The 19,084-nt window shown below is 57.7% G+C and overlaps 1 protein-coding gene and 1 long non-coding RNA gene across 2 annotated transcripts; one reads left to right on the forward strand and one right to left on the reverse strand.

Moving 5' to 3' along the window:
- Positions 1 to 6,519: 6,519 nt before the first annotated feature.
- Positions 6,520 to 15,819, reverse strand: LOC119619351 (uncharacterized). Its single transcript, XR_005235768.2, has 3 exons — positions 15,349 to 15,819; positions 10,579 to 10,685; positions 6,520 to 9,022 (listed from the first exon to the last, which is right to left on the reverse strand). It is a non-coding gene; the product is annotated as an uncharacterized lncRNA (long non-coding RNA).
- Positions 15,820 to 15,939: 120 nt separating this feature from the next.
- Positions 15,940 to 18,082, forward strand: FNDC10 (fibronectin type III domain containing 10). Its single transcript, XM_007980986.3, has one exon. It carries the CDS (start codon positions 16,076 to 16,078, stop codon positions 16,754 to 16,756), a length of 681 nt encoding a protein of 226 aa, XP_007979177.1. The 5' UTR covers positions 15,940 to 16,075; the 3' UTR covers positions 16,757 to 18,082.
- The last annotated feature ends 1,002 nt before the right edge of the window (positions 18,083 to 19,084 follow it).

Raw genomic sequence — 19,084 nt, forward strand, 5'->3', positions numbered from 1 at the left:
TCACGATTACCTGCTGTTCACTGCTACTGTATAAAACCATGCCACAATTCCTGTACAACCTTTTTTTCTTTTAATAGTTACCTAATATTTTCACATACCTAGCTTTTTACTAACCCATGGCCAGTTTTTTTTTTTCAAGTGCCCCAACGTTTTTGCCACATGCCCAATAATATTTTCCAAAGGCTCAAACACATCCGCTGTGTCTGATCCTCCTGTTCGGACCTAGACTGATCGCCTCCTGACCGTGCTGCACAGCTCTTATCTCGAGCTTTTCTCTGCTCTCATCCTTGAGACTCACTTTGCCTGTCTCCTTTCTTGGATTCCCTATGTAAACGAAAAATAAAATCCTGAGCCCTCTACCAACTGTTTTATGTTTTGTTTTGTATTTGAGACAGGGTCTTGCTCTGTTGCCCAGACTGGAGTGCAGTGGCACTGTCTTGGTTCACTGCAGTCTCTGCTTCCTGGATTCAGGTGATCCTCCCATCTCAGCCTCTTGAGTAGCTAGGACCACAGACATGCACCACCATGCTGGTTATTTTAAAATTTTTAGTAGAGACGGGGTGTTACCATGTTGCCTAGGCTGGTCTCAAACTCCTAGGCGAAGCTATTTGCTCACCTCTGCCTTCTGAAGTGCCAGAATTGGCTGGGCACGGTGGCTCACGCCTGTAATTTCAGCACTTTGGGAGGCCGAGGAGGGCGGATCACTTGAGGTCAGGAGTTCATGACCAGTCTGACCAAAATGTTGAAACCCCACCTCTACTAAAAATACAAAAATACAGTGTGTGTGTGTGTGTGTGTGTATATATATATATATATTAGCCAGGCATGGTGGTGCACGCCTGTACTCCCAGCTACTTGGGAGGCTGAGGCAGGAGAATTGCTTGAACCTGGGAGGTGGAAGTTGCAGTGAGCTGAGATCATGACACTGCACTCCAGCCTGGGGAACAGAGCAAGAATCTGTCTCAAAAAAGAAAAAAAAAAGGAAAAACTGGCTAGGGACAGTGGCCTACACCTGTAATCCCAGCACTTTGTGAGGCCAAGGTGGGAGGATCACCTGGGGCCAGGGGTTGGAGACCAGCCTGGCCAGCATGGCGAAACCCCATCTCTACTAAAAATACAAAAATTAGCCGGGCATGGTGGTACTCGCCTGTAGTCCCAACTACTCGGGAGGCTGAGGTGGGAGAATCACTTGAACCCGGGAGGCGAATGCTACAGTGAGCCAAGATCTGGCCACTGCACTCCAGCCTGAGTGACAGAGTGAGACTCCGTCTCAAAAACAAAAAAAAAAAAAGAAAAGAAAAAGCAAAGTGCTGGGATGACAGGTGTGAGCCACTGCGCCCAGCCAGCCCTCCACCAATTGAACAGATTCCCTCTTGGCCAAGGGGACCCCAGAGAAATTTTTAAAACAGTTTCCGGCCAGGCGGATCCACCTATAACCTATAAGCCAAACCAACATATACTTTCCATGTATGTATTTATGTCTTTGCTTGTAACTCCTGCCTTTCTAAAGTGTACAAAACCAAACTGTAAACCAACCACTTCAGAACCACTTACTCAAGGCTTCTCGGATGTGTGTTTTCCTGGGAACCCCAGTCATTCATATCGGCTCAAAGTAAACCTCTTGAAAGTATTTTGTGGGCCGGGCGCGGTGGCTCAAGCCTGTAATCCCAGCACTTTGGGAGGCGGAGACGGGCGGATCACGAGGTCAGGAGATCGAGACCATCCTGGCTAACACGGTGAAACCCCGTCTCTACTAAAAAATACAAAAAAAACTAGCCGGGCGTGGTGGCGGCGCCTGTAGTCCCAGCTACTCGGGAGGCTGAGGCAGGAGAATGGCGTAAACCCGGGAGGCGGAGCTTGCAGTGAGCTGAGATCCGGCCACTGGACTCCAGCCTGGGCGACAGAGCCAGACTCCGTCTCAAAAAAAAAAAAAAAAAAAAAAAAAAAAAAAAAAAAAAAAAAGAAAGTATTTTGTGAAGCTGGGCATGGTGGCTTATGCCTGTAATCCCAGCCCTCTGGGAGGCTGAGGTGATCGGATCACTTGAGCCCAGGACTTAGAGACCATCCTGGGCCACATGTTGAAATCCCATCTCTACAAAATACACAAAAATTAACTGGGTGTGGTGGCACACACCTGTGGTTCCAGCTACTCTTCGAGGATCGCTTGAGCCTAGGAGGCAGAGGCTGCAGTGAGCTGAGATCGCACCACTGCACTCTAACCTGAGCAACAGAATGAAGCCCTCTTTAAAAAAAGAAGAGCCCGGGCACGGTGGCTCACGCCAGTAATTCCAGCACTTTGGGAGGCTGAGGCAGGTGGATCACGAGGTCAGGAGTTTCAGACCAGCCTGGACAACATGGTGAAACCCCATCTCTACTAAAACTACAAAAATTAGGCTGGGCACAGTGGCTCATGCCTGTAATCCCAGCACTTTGGGAGGCCAAGGCAGGCGGATCACAAGGTCAGGGGTTTGAGATCAGCCTGACCAACATGGTGAAACCATCTCTTACTAAAAACACAAAAATTAGCCGGGCATGGTGGCACACGCCTATAATCCCAGCTACTCAGGAGGCCGAGGCAGGAGAATCACTTGAATCCGGGAGGCAGAGGTTGCAGTGAGCTGAGATCGCGCCATTGCACTCCAGTCTGGGCAATGAGCAAAACTCTGTCTCAAAAAAAAAAAAAAAAAAAGAAGAAGGAAAAAATGTCTTCTTCAGAGTTTGGCTTTTCTGTTAACAGCTGTTTCCTGGAATCTGCATCCTCCTCCTTCTGGCTGTACTCCCTTACTTTGCTGCAGTAAGACCCCTAGTAACTTCCTGGGAGGGGCCCATGTCTGGCCAGTTGCCTGTTCTACTGTAAGGTTCCCCAGAGCTCCTGCTTTCTCTCTGTGTCCTGCCTGAGAAGCACAGAGCCTGGGCCACTGCATATTCCCTGCAGGCTTGAAGCTCGGCCAGGACCTTGAGTATTCTGTCACTGATGAACTAGGTTGTTGCCTGAGACACTGAAAGATCAAACATGTTGCTAAATATGTGGAAACGAGAGCCACACGAATTAAATCCTCCTGTAAAACTCTCCACTCTAGCCCCTGGGTGCAGGCTTCCTAGGTGGAACCTCTCCATCTCTTGCTGTCGGCCCAAGGATGTGCTTCCTCCCTCTGTACATAAGTTCCCCGAACAAATGCTTTGGGCTTATCACCCTGGCATTTGGTGCTTCTTTTCTTTGGGACCAACCAGCTCCACCTCAGGACGGTTTGGGGCAGTCCCTTGCTGGAACTTGCCTGCTACCACTTTTGGGGTGACTCTAGCCATGGGCTGGAGGGATGAAACAGCAGAGTCAGCAGGATTCCAAAGAAATGGGCTGGGGGAACCAGAAGCAATGGGGAGACCCCCGGACGGCCACAAGATCCCTGCAGCCTGCTTGCTTCACTCTGTCTCCTTGTACAGCAGCCTGAGGATTAAAACTCTTTTTGCTGCAACCCGTGGTGTCGGTGTAGTGATGTTCCATGCATCAGGAAACGGGCCTGCTATGGCCACAACAGAGAGATGCCTCTCCAAAGGGTTTCTCCAGGAATGACGGGGAATTGCAGTTTGGGATATGCATGCTACGGCAGACCACAGGCACATCCAGAGAGGCTGGGACGGGAAGCTTCTAAAACACAGAAAGGAGAAGCCCACCTAAGCTGCTTTGAAACAAAGAGCACAGGTGACACGGACTTTGTGTTAGTCCATTCTCACGGTGTTACGAAGAACTGCCTGAGACTGGGTAATTTATAAAGGAAAGAGGTTTAACTGACCCACAGTTCCACATGGCTGCAGGAGAGAGATGTGCTGAGCAAAGGAGAAAAGCCCCTTATACAACTACCAGATGTCCTGAGAACTCACCGTCACGAGAACAGCATGGGGGTAACTGCCCCCATGATTCAATTACCTCCCACCAGGTCCCTCCCACAACACGTGAGGATTATGGGAACTGCAAAAGGAGATTTGGGTGGGGACACAGCCAAACCATATCAGGCTTGTTGCAGGAGTTGGCATTCGTTTGGAGGTGAAGACGGCCCTTGTTAGGCAAGCGTCCTTATGCAAGCAGCTTAGCCGCAGTACTGTGGTTTGTTTTTTTTTTTTTGAGACGGAGTCTCACTCTGTTGCCCAGGCTGGAGTGCAGCGGCCGGATCTCGGCTCACTGCAAGTTCTGCCTCCCGGGTTTACATCATTCTCCTGCCTCAGCCTCCCGAGTAGCTGGGACTACAGGCGCCCGCTATATCGCCCGGCTAGTTTTTTTGTATTTTTTAGTAGAGACGGGGTTTCACCGTGTTAGCCAGGATGGTCTCGATCTCCTGACCTCGTGATCCGCCCTCCTGGGCCTCCCAAAGTGCTGGGATTACAGGCTTGAGCCACCGCGCCCGGCCAGTACTGTGGTTTTGAGTTAATTCCTTAGTTTCTTTCCTGGCACACCTGGGAGAGCCCTTCCTTTGTGGCCTCCTGGCTCCATTTTTCAGGGTTTGACATAAGTGACTCCATTTTGGTAGTGGCCACTTTCACACTGGATATCCACAGATAATGTCTTCCAGGCTCAGATCTGTTACCCCCACATGTGCAAGGCTGAGTTAACTGCCACGTGTGTGGCCTTAGGCCCCTTGGCAGCCAGGACAATATGTTTTTTTCTCTTTTTTTTTTTTTTTTTGAGACAGAGTCTCATTCTGTCTCCCGGGCTGGGGTACTATGGCGCGATCTCAGCTCACTGCAAGCTCCGCCTCCTGGGTTCAAGTGATTCTCCTGCCTCAGCCTCCTGAGGAGCTGAGATTACAGGAACAGACCACCATGCCCAGCTAATTTTTATATTTTTTTAGTAGAGACAGGTTGGCCAGGCTGGTCTCAAACTCCTGACCTCAGGTGATCCACCCGCCTCGGCCCCCCAAAGTGATGGAATTACAGGCATGAGCCACCACGCCCAGCCTCCTTTCTTTTTTGAGACAGGGTCTCTGTTGCCTAGGCTAGAGTGTGGTACAGTGATCACAGCTCACTGCAGTTGCGACCTCCTGGGCCCAAGCCATCCTCCTACCTCCGCTTCCTGAGTAGCTGGGACTACAGCTGTGTGCCACCACACCCAGTTAATTTTTGTATTTTTTTTTATAGTGATGGGGTTTTGCCCCGTTGCCGAGGCTGGTCTTGAACTCCTGGGCTCAAGTGATCTGCCCGCCTTGGCCTCTCAAAGTGCTGGGATTACAGGCTTGCGGCACTGCACTCGGCTGACAATGGTCTGGCTCTGTCACCCAGGCTGCAGTGCAGTGGAGAGATCTCAGCTCACTGCAATCTCTGCCTCCTGGGTTCAAACAATTCTCCTGCCTTAGCCTTCCTAGTAGCTGGGATTATAGGCATGTGCCACCACACCCAGCTAATTTTCTCTTTTCTTTTCTTTTTGCTTTTGAGACAGAGTTTCCTTCTTGTTGCCCAGGCTGGATTGCTGTAGCACAATCTTGGCTCACTACAACTTCCACCTCCTGGGTTTCAGCAATTCTCCTGCCTCAGCCTCCCAAGTAGCTGGGACTACAGGTGTGCGCCACCACAACCAGCTAATTTTTGAATTTTAGTAGAGATGGGGGTTTCACTGTGTTGGTCAGGCTGGTCTTGAACTCCTGACCTCAAGTGATCCACCTGCTTCGGCCTCCCTAAGTGCTGGGATTACAGACCTAAGCCACTATGCCTGGCCGGTACCTACTTTTTTTCTTTTCCTTTCTTTTTTTCTTTTCTTTTTTTTTTTTTTTTTTTTTTTGAGACAAGAGTCTTGCTCTGTCACCAAGGCTGGAGTGCAATGGCACAATCTCAGCTCACTGCAACCTCCACCTCCCAGGTTCAAGCAATTCTTCTGCCTCAGCCTCCAGAGTAGCTGGGACTGCAGATGTGTGCCAGCATGCCTGGCTAATTTTTTGTATTTTTGTACTAGAGACGGGGTTTCACCATGTTGGCCAGGCTGGTCTTGAACTCCTGACCTCAAGTGATTCACTTGCCTTGGCCTCCCAACATACTGGGATTACAGGTGTGAGCCACTGCGTCTGGCCGGTACCTACTTTTTTTTTTCTTTTTTTTTGAGACAGAGTCTTGCTCTGTTGCCCAGGCTGGAATGCAGTGGCACGATCTCGGCTCGCTGCAAGTTCCGCCTCCCAGGTTCATGCCATTCTCCTGCCTCAACCTCCCAAGTAGCTGGGACTACAGGTGCCCGCCACCACTCTCGGCTAATTTTTTTTTTTTTTTTTTTGTATTTTTTTAGAGATGGGGTTTCACCATGTTAGCCAGGCTGGTCTGGATCTCCTGACCTTGTGATCCACCCGCCTCGGCTGCCCAAAGTGCTGGGATTACAGGCGTGAGCCACCGCGCCCGGCCGCCGTTACCTACTTTTCGTAATATATTTGTGGACCAGGTTTGGCCCCTGCATGAAAATCAAATGATTAAGTAAATCAATGACTATTTTCAGCAATATGGTAAATCAGGTCACCTGAAAGATCTTCTCAATGAAACAATAAAAGATCTGTATAACGTGTTTTATTGGTATTATTATTATTTTTGAGACAGGGTCTCACTCTGTCACCCAGGCTGGAGTGCAGTGGCGCAATCACAGCTCACTGCAACCTTGACCTCCCGGGCTCAAGCGATTCTCCTTCCTCAGCCTCCTGAGTAGCTGGGATTACAGGCTTGTGCCACTACACCCAGCTAATTTTTTTTTTTTTTTGGTACATTTTATAGAGACAGGGGTCTCACTGTGCTGCCCAGACTAGTCTCCAACTCCTGACCTCAAGCGATCTGCCTGTCTCAGCCTCCCAAAGTGCAGGAATTACAGGCATGAGCTGCCACACCCAGCCTATTTTTTTTTTTTTTTTTTGAGACAGAGTCTCGCTCTGTCGCCCAGGCTGGAGTGCAGTGGCGCGATCTCCGCTCACTGCAAGCTCCGCCGCCTTCCGGGTTCACGCCATTCTCCTGCCTCAGCCTCCCTAGAAGCTGGGACTACAGGCGTCCGCCACCACGCCCGGCTAATTTTTTTGTATTTTTAGTAGAGACGGGGTTTCACCGTGTTCGCCAGAATGGTCTCGATCTCCTGACCTCGTGATCCGCCTGCCTTGGCCTCCCAAAGTTCTGGGATTACAGGCGTGAGCCACCACGCCCAGCAACCTGGCCTATTTTTAAATTATTTATTTATTTATTTATTTTTTTGAGACGGAGTCTCGCTGTATCGCCCAGGCTGGAGTGCAGTGGCCGGATCTCAGCTCACTGCAAGCTCCGCCTCCTGGGTTTTTATGCCATTCTCCTGCCTCAGCCTCCCGAGTAGCCGGGACTACAGGCGCCCGCCACCTCGCCCGGCTAGTTTTTTGTATTTTTTTAGTAGAGACGGGGTTTCACCGTGTTAGCCAGGATGGTCTCGAACTCCTGACCTCGTGATCCGCCCGTCTCGGCCTCCCAAAGTGCTGGGATTACAGGCTTGAGCCACCGCACCCGGCCTTAAATTATTTTTAAGAGATGGGGGTCTTGCTCTGTTCCCCAGGCTGGAGTGCAGTGGTGTGATCATAGCTAACTGCAGCCTCAAACTCCTAGCCTCAAGGGATCCTCCCGCGTCAGCCTCCCAAGTAGTTGGGACTACGAGTGTGAGCCACTGTGCCTGGCAAACAATCTGTATAAAATATCGAAAGCACGGGAGGCTGAGGCAGGAGAACTGCTTGAACCAGGAGGCAGAGGCTGCAGTGAGCCGAGATCGCACCACTGCACTCCAGCCTGGGTGACACAGCAAGACTCCATCTAAAAAAAAAAAATATATATATATATATATATATATATATATATGCATCGTTTAAAATCCGTGACTGAGCTGACATACAGTAAGGAAGTAAACAGCGGCCTTGAACTAGAAAACCTGGAGCACAGGAGGAGGAGGGGCCTGAGGGGAGTGCACGCCCGGCTTGGACTCATGGAGGGATCCGTATTCTCCCCCATCTCTCCACCTGGCAGGGCCTCGACATTTTTGACTAACTGTATGACATGTGAGTGAATTCTGCATATTGATGCATTCGGCATGCATTGTGGCTGTGCAGTGGCTTCCCGAATGCAGCTCTGAAGGCAGCTTTGCAGAGGTGCCAGGGACACAGCAAGACTGCTGCCTGCCACAGGGAGGAGAGATGGGAAGGGATGCCAGCCACACGTGCTCAGGAAGGCCCAGGCAGCACTGGTGTGGACAGAGACTCAACTCTGCTTAAGAAGGAAATGAAGGCCGGGCACAGTGGCTCATGCCTGTAATCCCAGCACTTTGGGAGGCTGAGGTGGGCAGATCACTTAGAGGTCAGGAATTTAAGACCAGCCTGGTCAACATGGTGAAACCCTGTCTCTACTACAAATACAAAATTAGCCAGCTGTGGTGGCAGGTGCCTGTAATCCCAGCTACTTGGGAGGCTGAAGCAGGAGAATCACTTGAACCCAGGAGGCGGAGGCTGTAGTGAGCCAAGATGGCGCCACTGCACTCCAACCCCGGCAACAGAGTGAGACTCTGTCTCAACAAAAAAAAAAAAAAAAAAAAGGAAATCAACAACATCATGACAGTTAGTGTAACTTTGCACCAAAGGAGAAGGGGAAGTTCCAGAACTTTCTTCCGGCTTCACAGAGAAGTCGCACACAGGCCCTTCAGGAGAGAGGTCACATTGGAGATGTTCAGGACAGGACGTTGCCAGTGGCAGAGACTGCTCTGAGTGCTGGAGTTAGCACGTGGCAGGTCCCACCTCAGAAGTCCAGTTGTGTAGAAAGCTCCTCTGAGCAAAGGGCAGGCCCAAGCATAGTTTAACAACATCAGAAAAGACAGCAAGACAGGCTCCTCCGAATTCTCTGCTCCAGGTGGGGAGGGGGACCCTGTGAGTGTGCTCAGTGACCCCCGTGGAGACATGGACAGCAGGGGCCACTCACCGTCCTCCAGCAGCCGGTCACTAAGTAGGCTGGAGGCTGGAAGTTCCTGTTAACCTTCTAGAAAGATGGGCCTCCCTGAACTGGCAGGTTCCTAAAAAGAAAATAATGTTTTAAGAAAAAGAAAATTGCCGGGCGCGGTGGCTCAAGCCTGTAATCCCAGCACTTTGGGAGGCCGAGGCGGGTGGATCACGAGGTCAGGAGATCGAGACCATCCTGGCTAACACCGTGAAACCCCGTCTCTACTAAAAATACAAAAAACTAGCCGGGCGTGGTGGCGGGCGCCTGTAGTCCCAGCTACTCGGAGGCTGAGGCAGGAGAATGGCGTAAAACCCGGGAGGCGGAGCTTGCAGTGAGCCGAGATCGCGCCACTGCACTCCAGCCTGGGTGACACAGCGAGACTCTGTCTCAAAAAAAAAAAAAAAAAAAAAAAAAAAAGAAAAAGAAAATAAAAATAGATGGGCCTACAGAGCTCAAGCACACCAAAGATTAGGTAACAGGTGGAATAGAGCTTTTCCAAAGGAGAACAGGATATGGTACCTGTGGTGGAAAAGAGGACGTAATGACACGTGCAGCGGGAACGGGAACAGGAGCACCACGGACGTTCTGACCCCACGCCTGACCAGCCGACTCTGCACCTGAGCAGCCCAGCCCACTCCACACCTGACCAGCCCACTCCATACCTGACCAGTCCACCCCACACCTGACCAGCCCACTCCACATATTACCAGCCCATTCCACACCTGACCAGCTGACCCCGCACCTGACCAGCCCACTCCACACCTGACCAGCCCAACCCACTCCTGACCAGCCCACCCCACACCTGACCAGACCACCCCACACCTGACCAGCCCACTCCACACCTGACCAGCCCACTCCACACCTGACCAGCCGACCCCACACCTGACCAGCCCACTCCACACCTGACCAGCCGACCCCACACCTGACCAGCCCACCCCTCACCTGACCAGCCCACCCCACACCTGAACAGCCCAACCCACTCCTGACCAGCCCACCCCCCCACCTGACCAGCCCACCCTCACTTGACCAGCCCACCCTCACTTGACCAGCCCACCCCCCACCTGACCAGCCCAACCCGCACCTGACCAGCCCACCCCCCTCACCTGACCAGCCCACCCCCCCCACCTGACCAGCCCACCCCGCACCTGACCAGCCCACCCCCCACCTGACCAGCCCACCCCACACCTGACCAGCCCACCCCCCACCTGACCAGCCCACTCCACACCTGACCAGCCCACCCCCCACCTGACCAGCCCAACCCACTCCTGACCAGCTGACCCCGCACCTGACCAGCCCAACCCACTCCTGACCAGACCACTCCACACCTGACCAGCCCAACCCACTCCTGACCAGCTGACCCCGCACCTGACCAGCCCAACCCACTCCTGACCAGACCACTCCACACCTGACCAGCCCAACCCACTCCTGACCAGCTGACCCCGCACCTGACCAGCCCACTCCACACCTGACCAGCCCACCCCACACCTGACCAGCCCACTCCACACCTGACCAGCCCATCCCCCACCTGACCAGCCCGGCCCCACCCCTGACCAGCCGACCCCGCACCTGGCCAGCCCACCCTAGACAAGCCAGCTGACCCTGAGCTGAGCAGCAGGGCCCAATCCTCACCTGCCTTCCCCATGGCCCTCGTTGTCACTGGCTCCATGTGGGGTCTTTGTACGAGAGCAGAAACAGACAGAACCTGGGTGAGCTTCACGTGTGCCTTCTCGCTGATCCTTGGAAACAAGCAGATTCTACTCTGTTCACCACTCTTTCTGCTCAGTTTCATGCATTTTAGGCAAAAGCTGCCATCTTGCCAAGGCTCAGCCTCCTGGGCGTTGGGAGGGCTGGAAGATGGCAAGCCCCTGGGGGGATACGGGGCACCTGCAGGTCCCTCCACTTCCAGGTGCCCTCCACTTCCAGGTGCCCTTCTGCTGTCTTGGGGCAGCAGAAGCCCCTCGGTGGGACCTGACTCTACTTCCTGGCCTCATGGGCCCTCTAAGCCTCAGTTTTCCTCTCTGCACCAGGGGATAGCCAGTGGTCAGTGGCCCTTTGGGCTTGGCTGCTGCCCCTCACCTGCTGACTCACCACCCGTCTGTACTAGGGGTCAGGTAGTCAAGGGGCATGTTCCAGGTTAGGCTCACCTTCCTATGTGACCTGGTCACCACAAGGCATAGCTCCTTTCCTAAGAGGAAAGTATCTGAGCACTTGAGGGTCCACCGTGAGCCCCAAGGGTCCACCATGAGTGCTGAGGGTCCGCTGTGAGTCCCGAGGGTCCACTGTGCTCCAGCCCACTTGGGTCTAATGGAACCATTGGACCTGGAGAAACTGCCCAACCCCCATTGCTCAGAACTGAGTGGGCTGGGCTTCCTCAGGGGGACCCTGGAGCCAGGGCTGCTCCATCCCTGCTCTACCAGGGAGAAAACAGAGGCCTGGGTGGTGGGGCCGTGGCTTCCAGTCTGCTGACCACCTGCCCTAGAGACATGCTTCAAAATGCTACAGGCCAGGCTCATGCCTGTAATCCCAGCACTTTGGAAGGCCAAGGCAGGAAAATCACTTGAGGCCAGGAGTGTGCGACCAGCCTGGGCAACACAGGAGACTCTGTCTCTACAAAAAAGAAAAAAAAAAAAAGGCAAAGAAAAGAAGCAAAAAAAAAAAAAAAGAAAGGCCCAAAGGATCGGGGGTTACTTGGACGAAGGCTCTGGCAAGCACAAGCTCAGCTGTGGGTTACCTGTTAGTCTCACTGTAACAAGCAGCCAGCACTGCAGGAAACGGACAGCTGCTGGGACAGGGTCCTCTCCACCCTCCCTGAAGCCCCTGGAGGATGAGGCTCCTCCCAGCTCTTGCAGCCACCAAGCCCTGGGGTCTGTGGGGTCCCTCAGCTCCACCCCTTCACTGGCAACACCGCTGCGGATGCTCTTGGGATAGGACCCAGGAGGCCACCTCCTCCCCCAGCTCCGGCCACAGAGATGCCTGGGCCACGGTGCCATCTGCTTCAGTGTTTGGGCTGAGGCACATGCAGGGACTGGGCCCGCCATCCTGCGAGAGCCCAGGGAGTCTGAGGACAGCACTTGAGAAAGTCACCCCAGAGAGGGACTTTCAGGTCTGGATCCCACTGAGGTCAGCATTTGGCCCAGGCTCCGAGCCCAGGATCTGGTGAGAATGGGGTATCCACGGAAGGTCACTCCTCCCTGGCAGCAGCAGAGCAGTGTTGGGGGGGCACTTGCCTCTCCACCAGGGGCTCTGTCCCCTCCCTGGGGGGTCACCCGCCTCTCCACCAGGGGCTCTGTCCCCTCCCTGGGGGGGCACCCGCCTCTCCACCAGGGGCTCTGTCCCCTCCCTGGGGGGGCACCCGCCTCTCCACCAGGGGCTCTGTCCCCTCCCTGGGGGGGCACCCGCCTCTCCACCAGGGGCTCTGTCCCCTCCCTGGGGGGGCACCCGCCTCTCCACCAGGGGCTCTGTCCCCTCCCTGGAATTTTGGAGGCATGACCAGAGGTTGTGAAGGGCTCACAGGGGCACACATTTCTGGAAGAGAAAGCAGTCACTGCTGCTGGAGAAACAGGAGACCCACAGGGGCAGGGAAGGGTGGCTCCTGGGAGCCCTAAAGGAGAAGTGTGTGCCAGGATGCGGAAACTGGCACTCAGCTCCCAGCGTAAAGGGGCTGAGGGTCATGGGGGCCATGAGAAGCGGGTGGTTGCTGCCCTGGAGCTCTCGTTCTCACAGCTCCTAAGCATCGAAGCCATTCCCCAGGTCCCCAGGGACCCACATGCTCAAGTCCCAGCAGGCCCCGTGCAAGCCACAAGGCTCCCTCAAGGCCATGGCCAGGAGGACACCTCGTCCAGAAGCTCCCCTACCCCCATGTCTCCAGTGTTGCTGGAGACTTCCATTGTTACTGGTCCAGCCTTCCCTTGCCAGGCAAAAGCATGTTCAGCCCATCCTGGAGCTGGGGCAGTTGGAAAGAAGAGGGGTTCCCAGAGGGCGGCCTGCCGAGAGGGCCAGCAGCTTCCCTGCTACAGTGAGGACTGAGCCCCGGCCAGGGCTGCCCACGAGCCCCGTGGCCCAGTCACCTGTGTGGGGAGGAGATCAGGAGTGGCTGGGTGGGACCTCTGAGGGGTCCCCTGGACAGACACCCCTCTGGGGGCAGAAGTAGGGTCTGAGAGAACAGGAAGCACTTCCTCAAGCAGGGACCCCCTGGGTGGGGCTCAAGCTGCGGCAGAGGACGGGCCAACCTGGGGAGCAGAGGGACAGCCTTTCAGAGACCATCTGATGCTTCCACGCACGACAAGAAACCAAGAACGTCTGATAGTTATTTTTCTGACACCTTCTATTTATGGAAGTGATACTTACTATTCGCGATCATGATCTGCTTTTAGAAAGCACTCTAAGTGAAAAAGTGAACTCATTTAAAGAAAACATTTAGTGACTATCAGGATGCTAGTGTGTGTACAAACAGCATTGGAGACGGTGCTGCAGGCGGGGAAGCCTGTGCGTGTGAAAGGCCACCGCTGCCCAAGTGCAGGCGCTAAGCAGAGGTCACTCCCTCCCCCTCCTCCTCGCCCCTCCCTGTCCCCTTCCCTCCTTCCTTCCTTAGGGTTGGCCCCAGCTGTTCTTCGCAATACCCAGGTCCCCATAGCTCAGCAGGAGGCTGCGGGAAGCAATGTTTTCCTCTCACAGACTCAGTTTCTGCTGCTCTGCTGGCCGCCCGAGGCTCCACCCTTTTCTCTGCTGGTCCCTCTTCCCTCGCTGCTGGCCTCTCACTAGGAGCCCAGTCCCAGGACTAAGTCTGCAACTACAGTCCCTGGCTAGAGGTCTGATGCAAATCGGACAGGACTAGCTTCATAAGGTCTGCAGGGTCTGCAGCCACGACATCCCGGGACCCTCGGTTGCAATGGTCAGAAACCCTGTTTTGGTGTTGACAATGACTTTGCAGTCCAGGAGGTAGCTGGCTTCAGGTGAGGCTGGATCCAGATGCTGGAAGCAGCTGGGCCAGGCCGGCGTCCTGCCTCTCCCAAGGCTGGCTTCATTCTCCCGTTCTTCCCACCACCAACCTTCAGGGCCACAGCAGCTGGAATCCAACACCTGTCAGGGGCAGTCGCCCCTTTCACAAGAGCTTCAGAAAAGGCCTTGAGACTAAGGGGTCCAGTCTGGCTTGCTGGGCCCAGGTCACCTGCCAACTCCTAGGCAGGGGTGTGTCAGCCCCACCCAAGCTCCCCATGACCTGAGGATGGATAAAGGGGGCTGTCCAGAGGGAAATGGAGGTGCTGCAACACGAAGCTGGAATGGTCACAGCACAGGGTGAAGGCCCCAGCTGTCCTCAGGCCAACATGCCAAGGTAGTTAGGGGCCCCCCACCCCATACACCGTCATCCAGGCTCCTGCCCTGCCCCACTGCCCATACCCTCACAAGGGGCTTCCACTGAAAACTGGTGCAGTAGACCGGCTGAACCCCTGAGGAGTTCTGGGCAAGGACATGGGGGTCCCCTGAGTCACCATCACTCTCTGCTTTGCTGGCCCAGCCCCTGAGTCGCCTCACAACGCTGGGGCAAGAGTCAGAGCCCAGGGTCTGCCCTTCCTAAGCAGAGGTGGGAGCTGGGGGCGGGGGGCAGGAAGCGCCTCTCCCAAGGTCTCTGCCCCCAACCTCTCTGTGCCAGGCGCAGAGGCCTCAGCAGATCCTGCCAGGGGCCCAACAGGTTGGAGAAAGTGGTGTAGGCGGTCAGGGCCCTCCATGCTGGGGACAGAGGTGCACCGTGACTGCAGCTGGTGGAGGCCTGACCGCTGGGCCTGGGCTCTGGCTGAGCCTCTGAGATCCTGTGGGGGCCTGACCACTACCCTGGGTTTTTCAAGATGACCAGGAGTTCGTGAGGCTGGGTGGGGACTCCTTGGGGGGCGGGGACATGGCCATCCAGGGGTCAGGAGCAGAAGAGCCAGTCTCTCCTCGCTCTCCCCCCAGGCAAGAGGAGCACAGAAACGGGTTGCAGGAGCTCAGGGTCCAGTTGCCAGAGACCCCTCCCCACCCCTGCACACCCAGAGCTGGCTCAGCGGAGGTGCCAGCCCAGCCTTAGGTGCACGGCTTGGCCTCCTTTCCAGTTAGGGCAGGCCGGCCAGACCCAGCCATGTCTGCATACAGTCCCTGGCTATAGCCCTGGCCCTGGAGGAGTGTCCTGGTTGCTGGGTGATCTATGCAGGGATGGGATTAAGGGGCCGGGGTCTTGGGGTGCGTCCCGCCTTCCCCTCCCCATCGGTGCCACCGGGCGGGCTTCTTGGATTCCCTTTGTCCAGCCCTGACCTCCCTGCAACCACCGGGAGGGCCCCCCAGAGCGCATCTGGCGGGAGAGGTGGGGCGATGAGGCTGAGAAGGTCGGCGCCCTGCAGCCGCGTGCGGAGCGAAGGGAGTTCTCACCTTGCGAAGTCTCGTCTGTCAGGCTTTCCTCCGGGTGGGCGCTGTCCGTCTCGAAAGGAACAAAAGCCGCGGGGCCAAGGAAAGGCTCCGTGGTGGTCCCCACCCCATCGGTATGGGCAGGTACCCTGACTGTGCGGGTCCCCGCCGCGGGTCCAGGGCGGCTAGCGCGAGGGTGCGAGGCCCGGGGTCCTGCGTGTGCCAGGCCACTGCGCCCCCATCGTAAAGCACGAAGTCCCCGAATGGTGTGGCCACGGGCGGTCGCGGAGCTGCACGACACGAAACGAAGCCGGCCACAGCCCCTGAGTTTCGGCTCGGAAAAGCCGCAGGGGTCCAAGGTGCGCTCACTAGGCGGGAAGCCGGGGGAGAGGCGGCCCTGCCCGCACCCGGGCCCCTGCCCGCACCCCGCGCCCCTGCACGCACCCCAGCCCCACCTGCACTTCGGCCGCCTTACTGCCTCCCCCTCCTCCCCCGGTCCGCCCCGGATCCCCTGCACCCGCAGGCCGCGGCCCGGCGAGGGTTAAGAGGGGCGGGGCGAGGGGCGGCCCCGCCTCCGCCGCCGCGCCGGGTCCGAGCGCGCACGGGGCGCGGGGGCGGGTCGGAGCGGGCGGCCGCGGAGGGCGCGGCGCGCCGGGGATCGCGGGGAGCGGGCAGCGGGGACGGCGGCGGCGCGGCCCGCGTGACCCAGCGCCGCGCCCCGTGGCCCCGCCGCGCCCGGCCCAGCCGCAGGATGCGCGCCCCGCCGCTGCTGCTGCTGCTGGCCGCCTGCGCGCCGCCGCCCTGCGCCGCGGCCGCCCCGACGCCGCCAGGCTGGGAGCCGGCCCCCGACGCGCCCTGGTGCCCCTACAAGGTGCTGCCCGAGGGCCCCGAGGCGGGCGGCGGGCGCCTGTGCTTCCGCAGCCCCGCGCGCGGCTTCCGCTGCCAGGCTCCGGCCTGCGCGCTGCACGCCCCGGCCGGCAGCTCCCTGCGCGCCAGCGTCCTGCGCAACCGCAGCGTCCTCCTGCAGTGGCGCCTGGCCCCGGCCGCCGCGCGCCGCGTGCGCGCCTTCGCGCTCAACTGCTCGTGGCGCGGCGCCTACACGCGCTTCCCGTGCGAGCGCGTGCTCCTCGGGGCCTCCTGCCGCGACTACCTGCTGCCCGACGTGCACGACGGCGTCCTCTACCGCCTGTGCCTGCAGCCGCTGCCGCTGCGCGCTGGGCCCGCCGCCACCGCGCCAGAGTCCCCCGAGCCCGGCGAGTGCGTGGAGTTCACCGCCGAGCCGGCCGGCATGCAGGACATCGTGGTGGCCATGACGGCGGTGGGCGGCTCCATCTGCGTCATGCTGGTGGTCATCTGCCTGCTGGTGGCCTACATCACCGAGAACCTCATGCGCCCGGCCCTCGCGCGCCCCGGCCTGCGCAGACACCCCTGAAGCGCGAGGCCGCCAGCCCACCTGGGCGCCGCCTGCCCGAGGGCGCCTGAGTTCCCAGGTCCTCCGCCGGCTCTCCTCTCCTCATTCCTGCTGCTTCCTTAAGATCCCCGCGGAGGAGGACCTGCCGGCGACGGCTCCGGCACCTTGGCATCGTCACACGCCCTTCCCAGCCGGGCGTCAGACTCCCAGACTCTGGCTCTGGATTGGCCCCTGGGCCTGCGCTGCTGTGCCGGCCGCATCCAGGGCTCTCCCCGCTCACCACAGGCCTTCATGGAGGCGACCAGGGCATGGAGCCCCTTCCAGCAAGAGCCATGGGCACTCCGGATCACCCCGCACCTCCATCCTGTGCCAAATTGTCCCAGATAGACCGTCGCCCTTGCTAGGTCACTGTGCTTTGCAGGCCTGGGACGCAGCTCTCCAAGCCTGTCCTCCCCCGCCCCACCCCACTGGGCTTAGGTTAGCTTCGTGCCTTAGTATCTCGGGCCCACTGCAGGAGCCAACACCCCCTGCTGTCCAGGGGGGTCTGTGGCCCTAAGATTGGCCGGCCCCTCCATGCACCTGGCCAGCGTCCCCTTGGAGACACCCCCACCTTCAAGCGCTGCAGAAGCATGAGGTGAGGGCCTGCAGCGCTCTGTACCGTTTAGGGTGTTGGACCAGCCGGGAGCCATGACATGGCAGGCCTGGCCCAGCGGCCAGGGTGAGTGTTCTCAGACCCGGGGCGGCTGGTGGTTCTCCAGGGCCGGGTACCCCTTTTGTGTGTGCGGCCTCTGACTAGGACTTCCTGTGGAAATGGGGGCGGATGGTGGCCATCACCACTGGGTCCCAGGGCAGAAGCTTAGATACCAGCCTTGAGCAGTCCGACCTTCCACCGCGGCCTGAATCCCAAGCCTCAGCCAACCCAGGGGACCTTAGCAGCGACGGTGTGACTGACAGCACCACCCCTAGCCTTTGCATGCCCAGGGGTCCAGAGCCAGGATCTGGCCCGGCAATGCCACCCACCATGGAAGAAAAGCTGACCCTGCCCACCTGCTGCAGACCCGGGCCCCGGGCTAAGGTTGCTTTCTGTGATGGCTGCCTGGTGACATTGGACACCAGGAGGGGTATGGCACTGCCCTCCCCTCCTGGAGCCCCTGGCACTGACCTCCTGGACTTGACCTGACTCCTGGTCACTGGCCAAACACCCACCTTCACCCCAGCCACCCCAGGCCCTGGCTGGTGCCCCATGACACTGCAGCCCACTTCTGTGTCTTTGCCCCACCCACCCCTGCGTGGCGCTGGTCAGGCGCAAACCTGGCGCCAATGTCTAAATGTCCATCCTCAGATCAACAGTGCTGTCTGTGTGTTATTTGGGAGGTGGGAGGGAAGAAAAAGGTGGATTCCCCTTCTCCCCAGCTGCCCTAGGACCCTTGGGTATTGGCCGGTGGCTGGCCCCAAACCCTCTCCTGGCCCGGGTGGCATTGGCCCCGGGTGGCGTTGGCGCCGGCAGCGTGTGCGGCACACTGCCTTACATTTCCTGCCAGGACAGGCAGGGTGCCCAGTGCTTGTCTCTGCGCCTTCTTGTCGTGGGCCAGCTGTTGGCGGGGGATGGAGGAGGCAGTACCTCCCGCGCTTAGAAATAACCCATTCCCATGGCTACCCACTTGAGCTGTGATGGCCACGATTAGGCTGCTCCAGAGGGGCTCCCCACCCTGTCTGGACCTCCCTGTGCAGAGCTAGAGCTGGGGTGGGAACGGTGGACAGAGGACAGCCTGGGGCTCCTGTGTGTATCCTGTGCTGAATGCCACTCTCCCTCCCCCACAGCCTCTTCCAGGCTGTCCTTGAGGCACCTGCAGCCAGCGGTGACCCTGAGGAAGCAAAAACAGGCGGGGGCGGGGGGGAGCCCAGCTCTGAGGAGTGACTCATCCCCAGAGGGGTGTGCAGCGATGTGTCTAGACAGCCTGGCGGGAGTAGGGGGCTTCCCGTTCCAGCCACCTTCTGCCCTGGCCACCGGCAAGGGTGTTGCCATGTCTTCTGCCAGCAAAGGCAGAGTCCAGGGAGCTGGGGCAGCATGGCTCCTTGGGGATCGATTGGGAAGTTTCGGAGGCTCCCTGGCCTGCTGCAGGATTCTGGCTTGTTTGTGAGCTTAGGCTCACACTGGCTACAGCCACAGGCCTGTCCTGTCAGTTCCGGGAGTTTCTCAGAGGCCTGGAGTCCAGCTGAGGAGTACAGCTGAGCATTTGCAGAGGTGGGCCTGAGCAGCCTGTGGGGCCCAGGGGATAAGCCTTGGCCTGGGAGCAGGCGTTCCTGCTGGGGTGGGGGGTGTCTGCATCTGAGCTTGTGATCACTTGC

The sequence above is a fragment of the Chlorocebus sabaeus genome, chromosome 20, assembly GCF_047675955.1.
Source record: "Chlorocebus sabaeus isolate Y175 chromosome 20, mChlSab1.0.hap1, whole genome shotgun sequence".
Classification (NCBI taxonomy): Eukaryota; Metazoa; Chordata; class Mammalia; order Primates; family Cercopithecidae; genus Chlorocebus; species Chlorocebus sabaeus.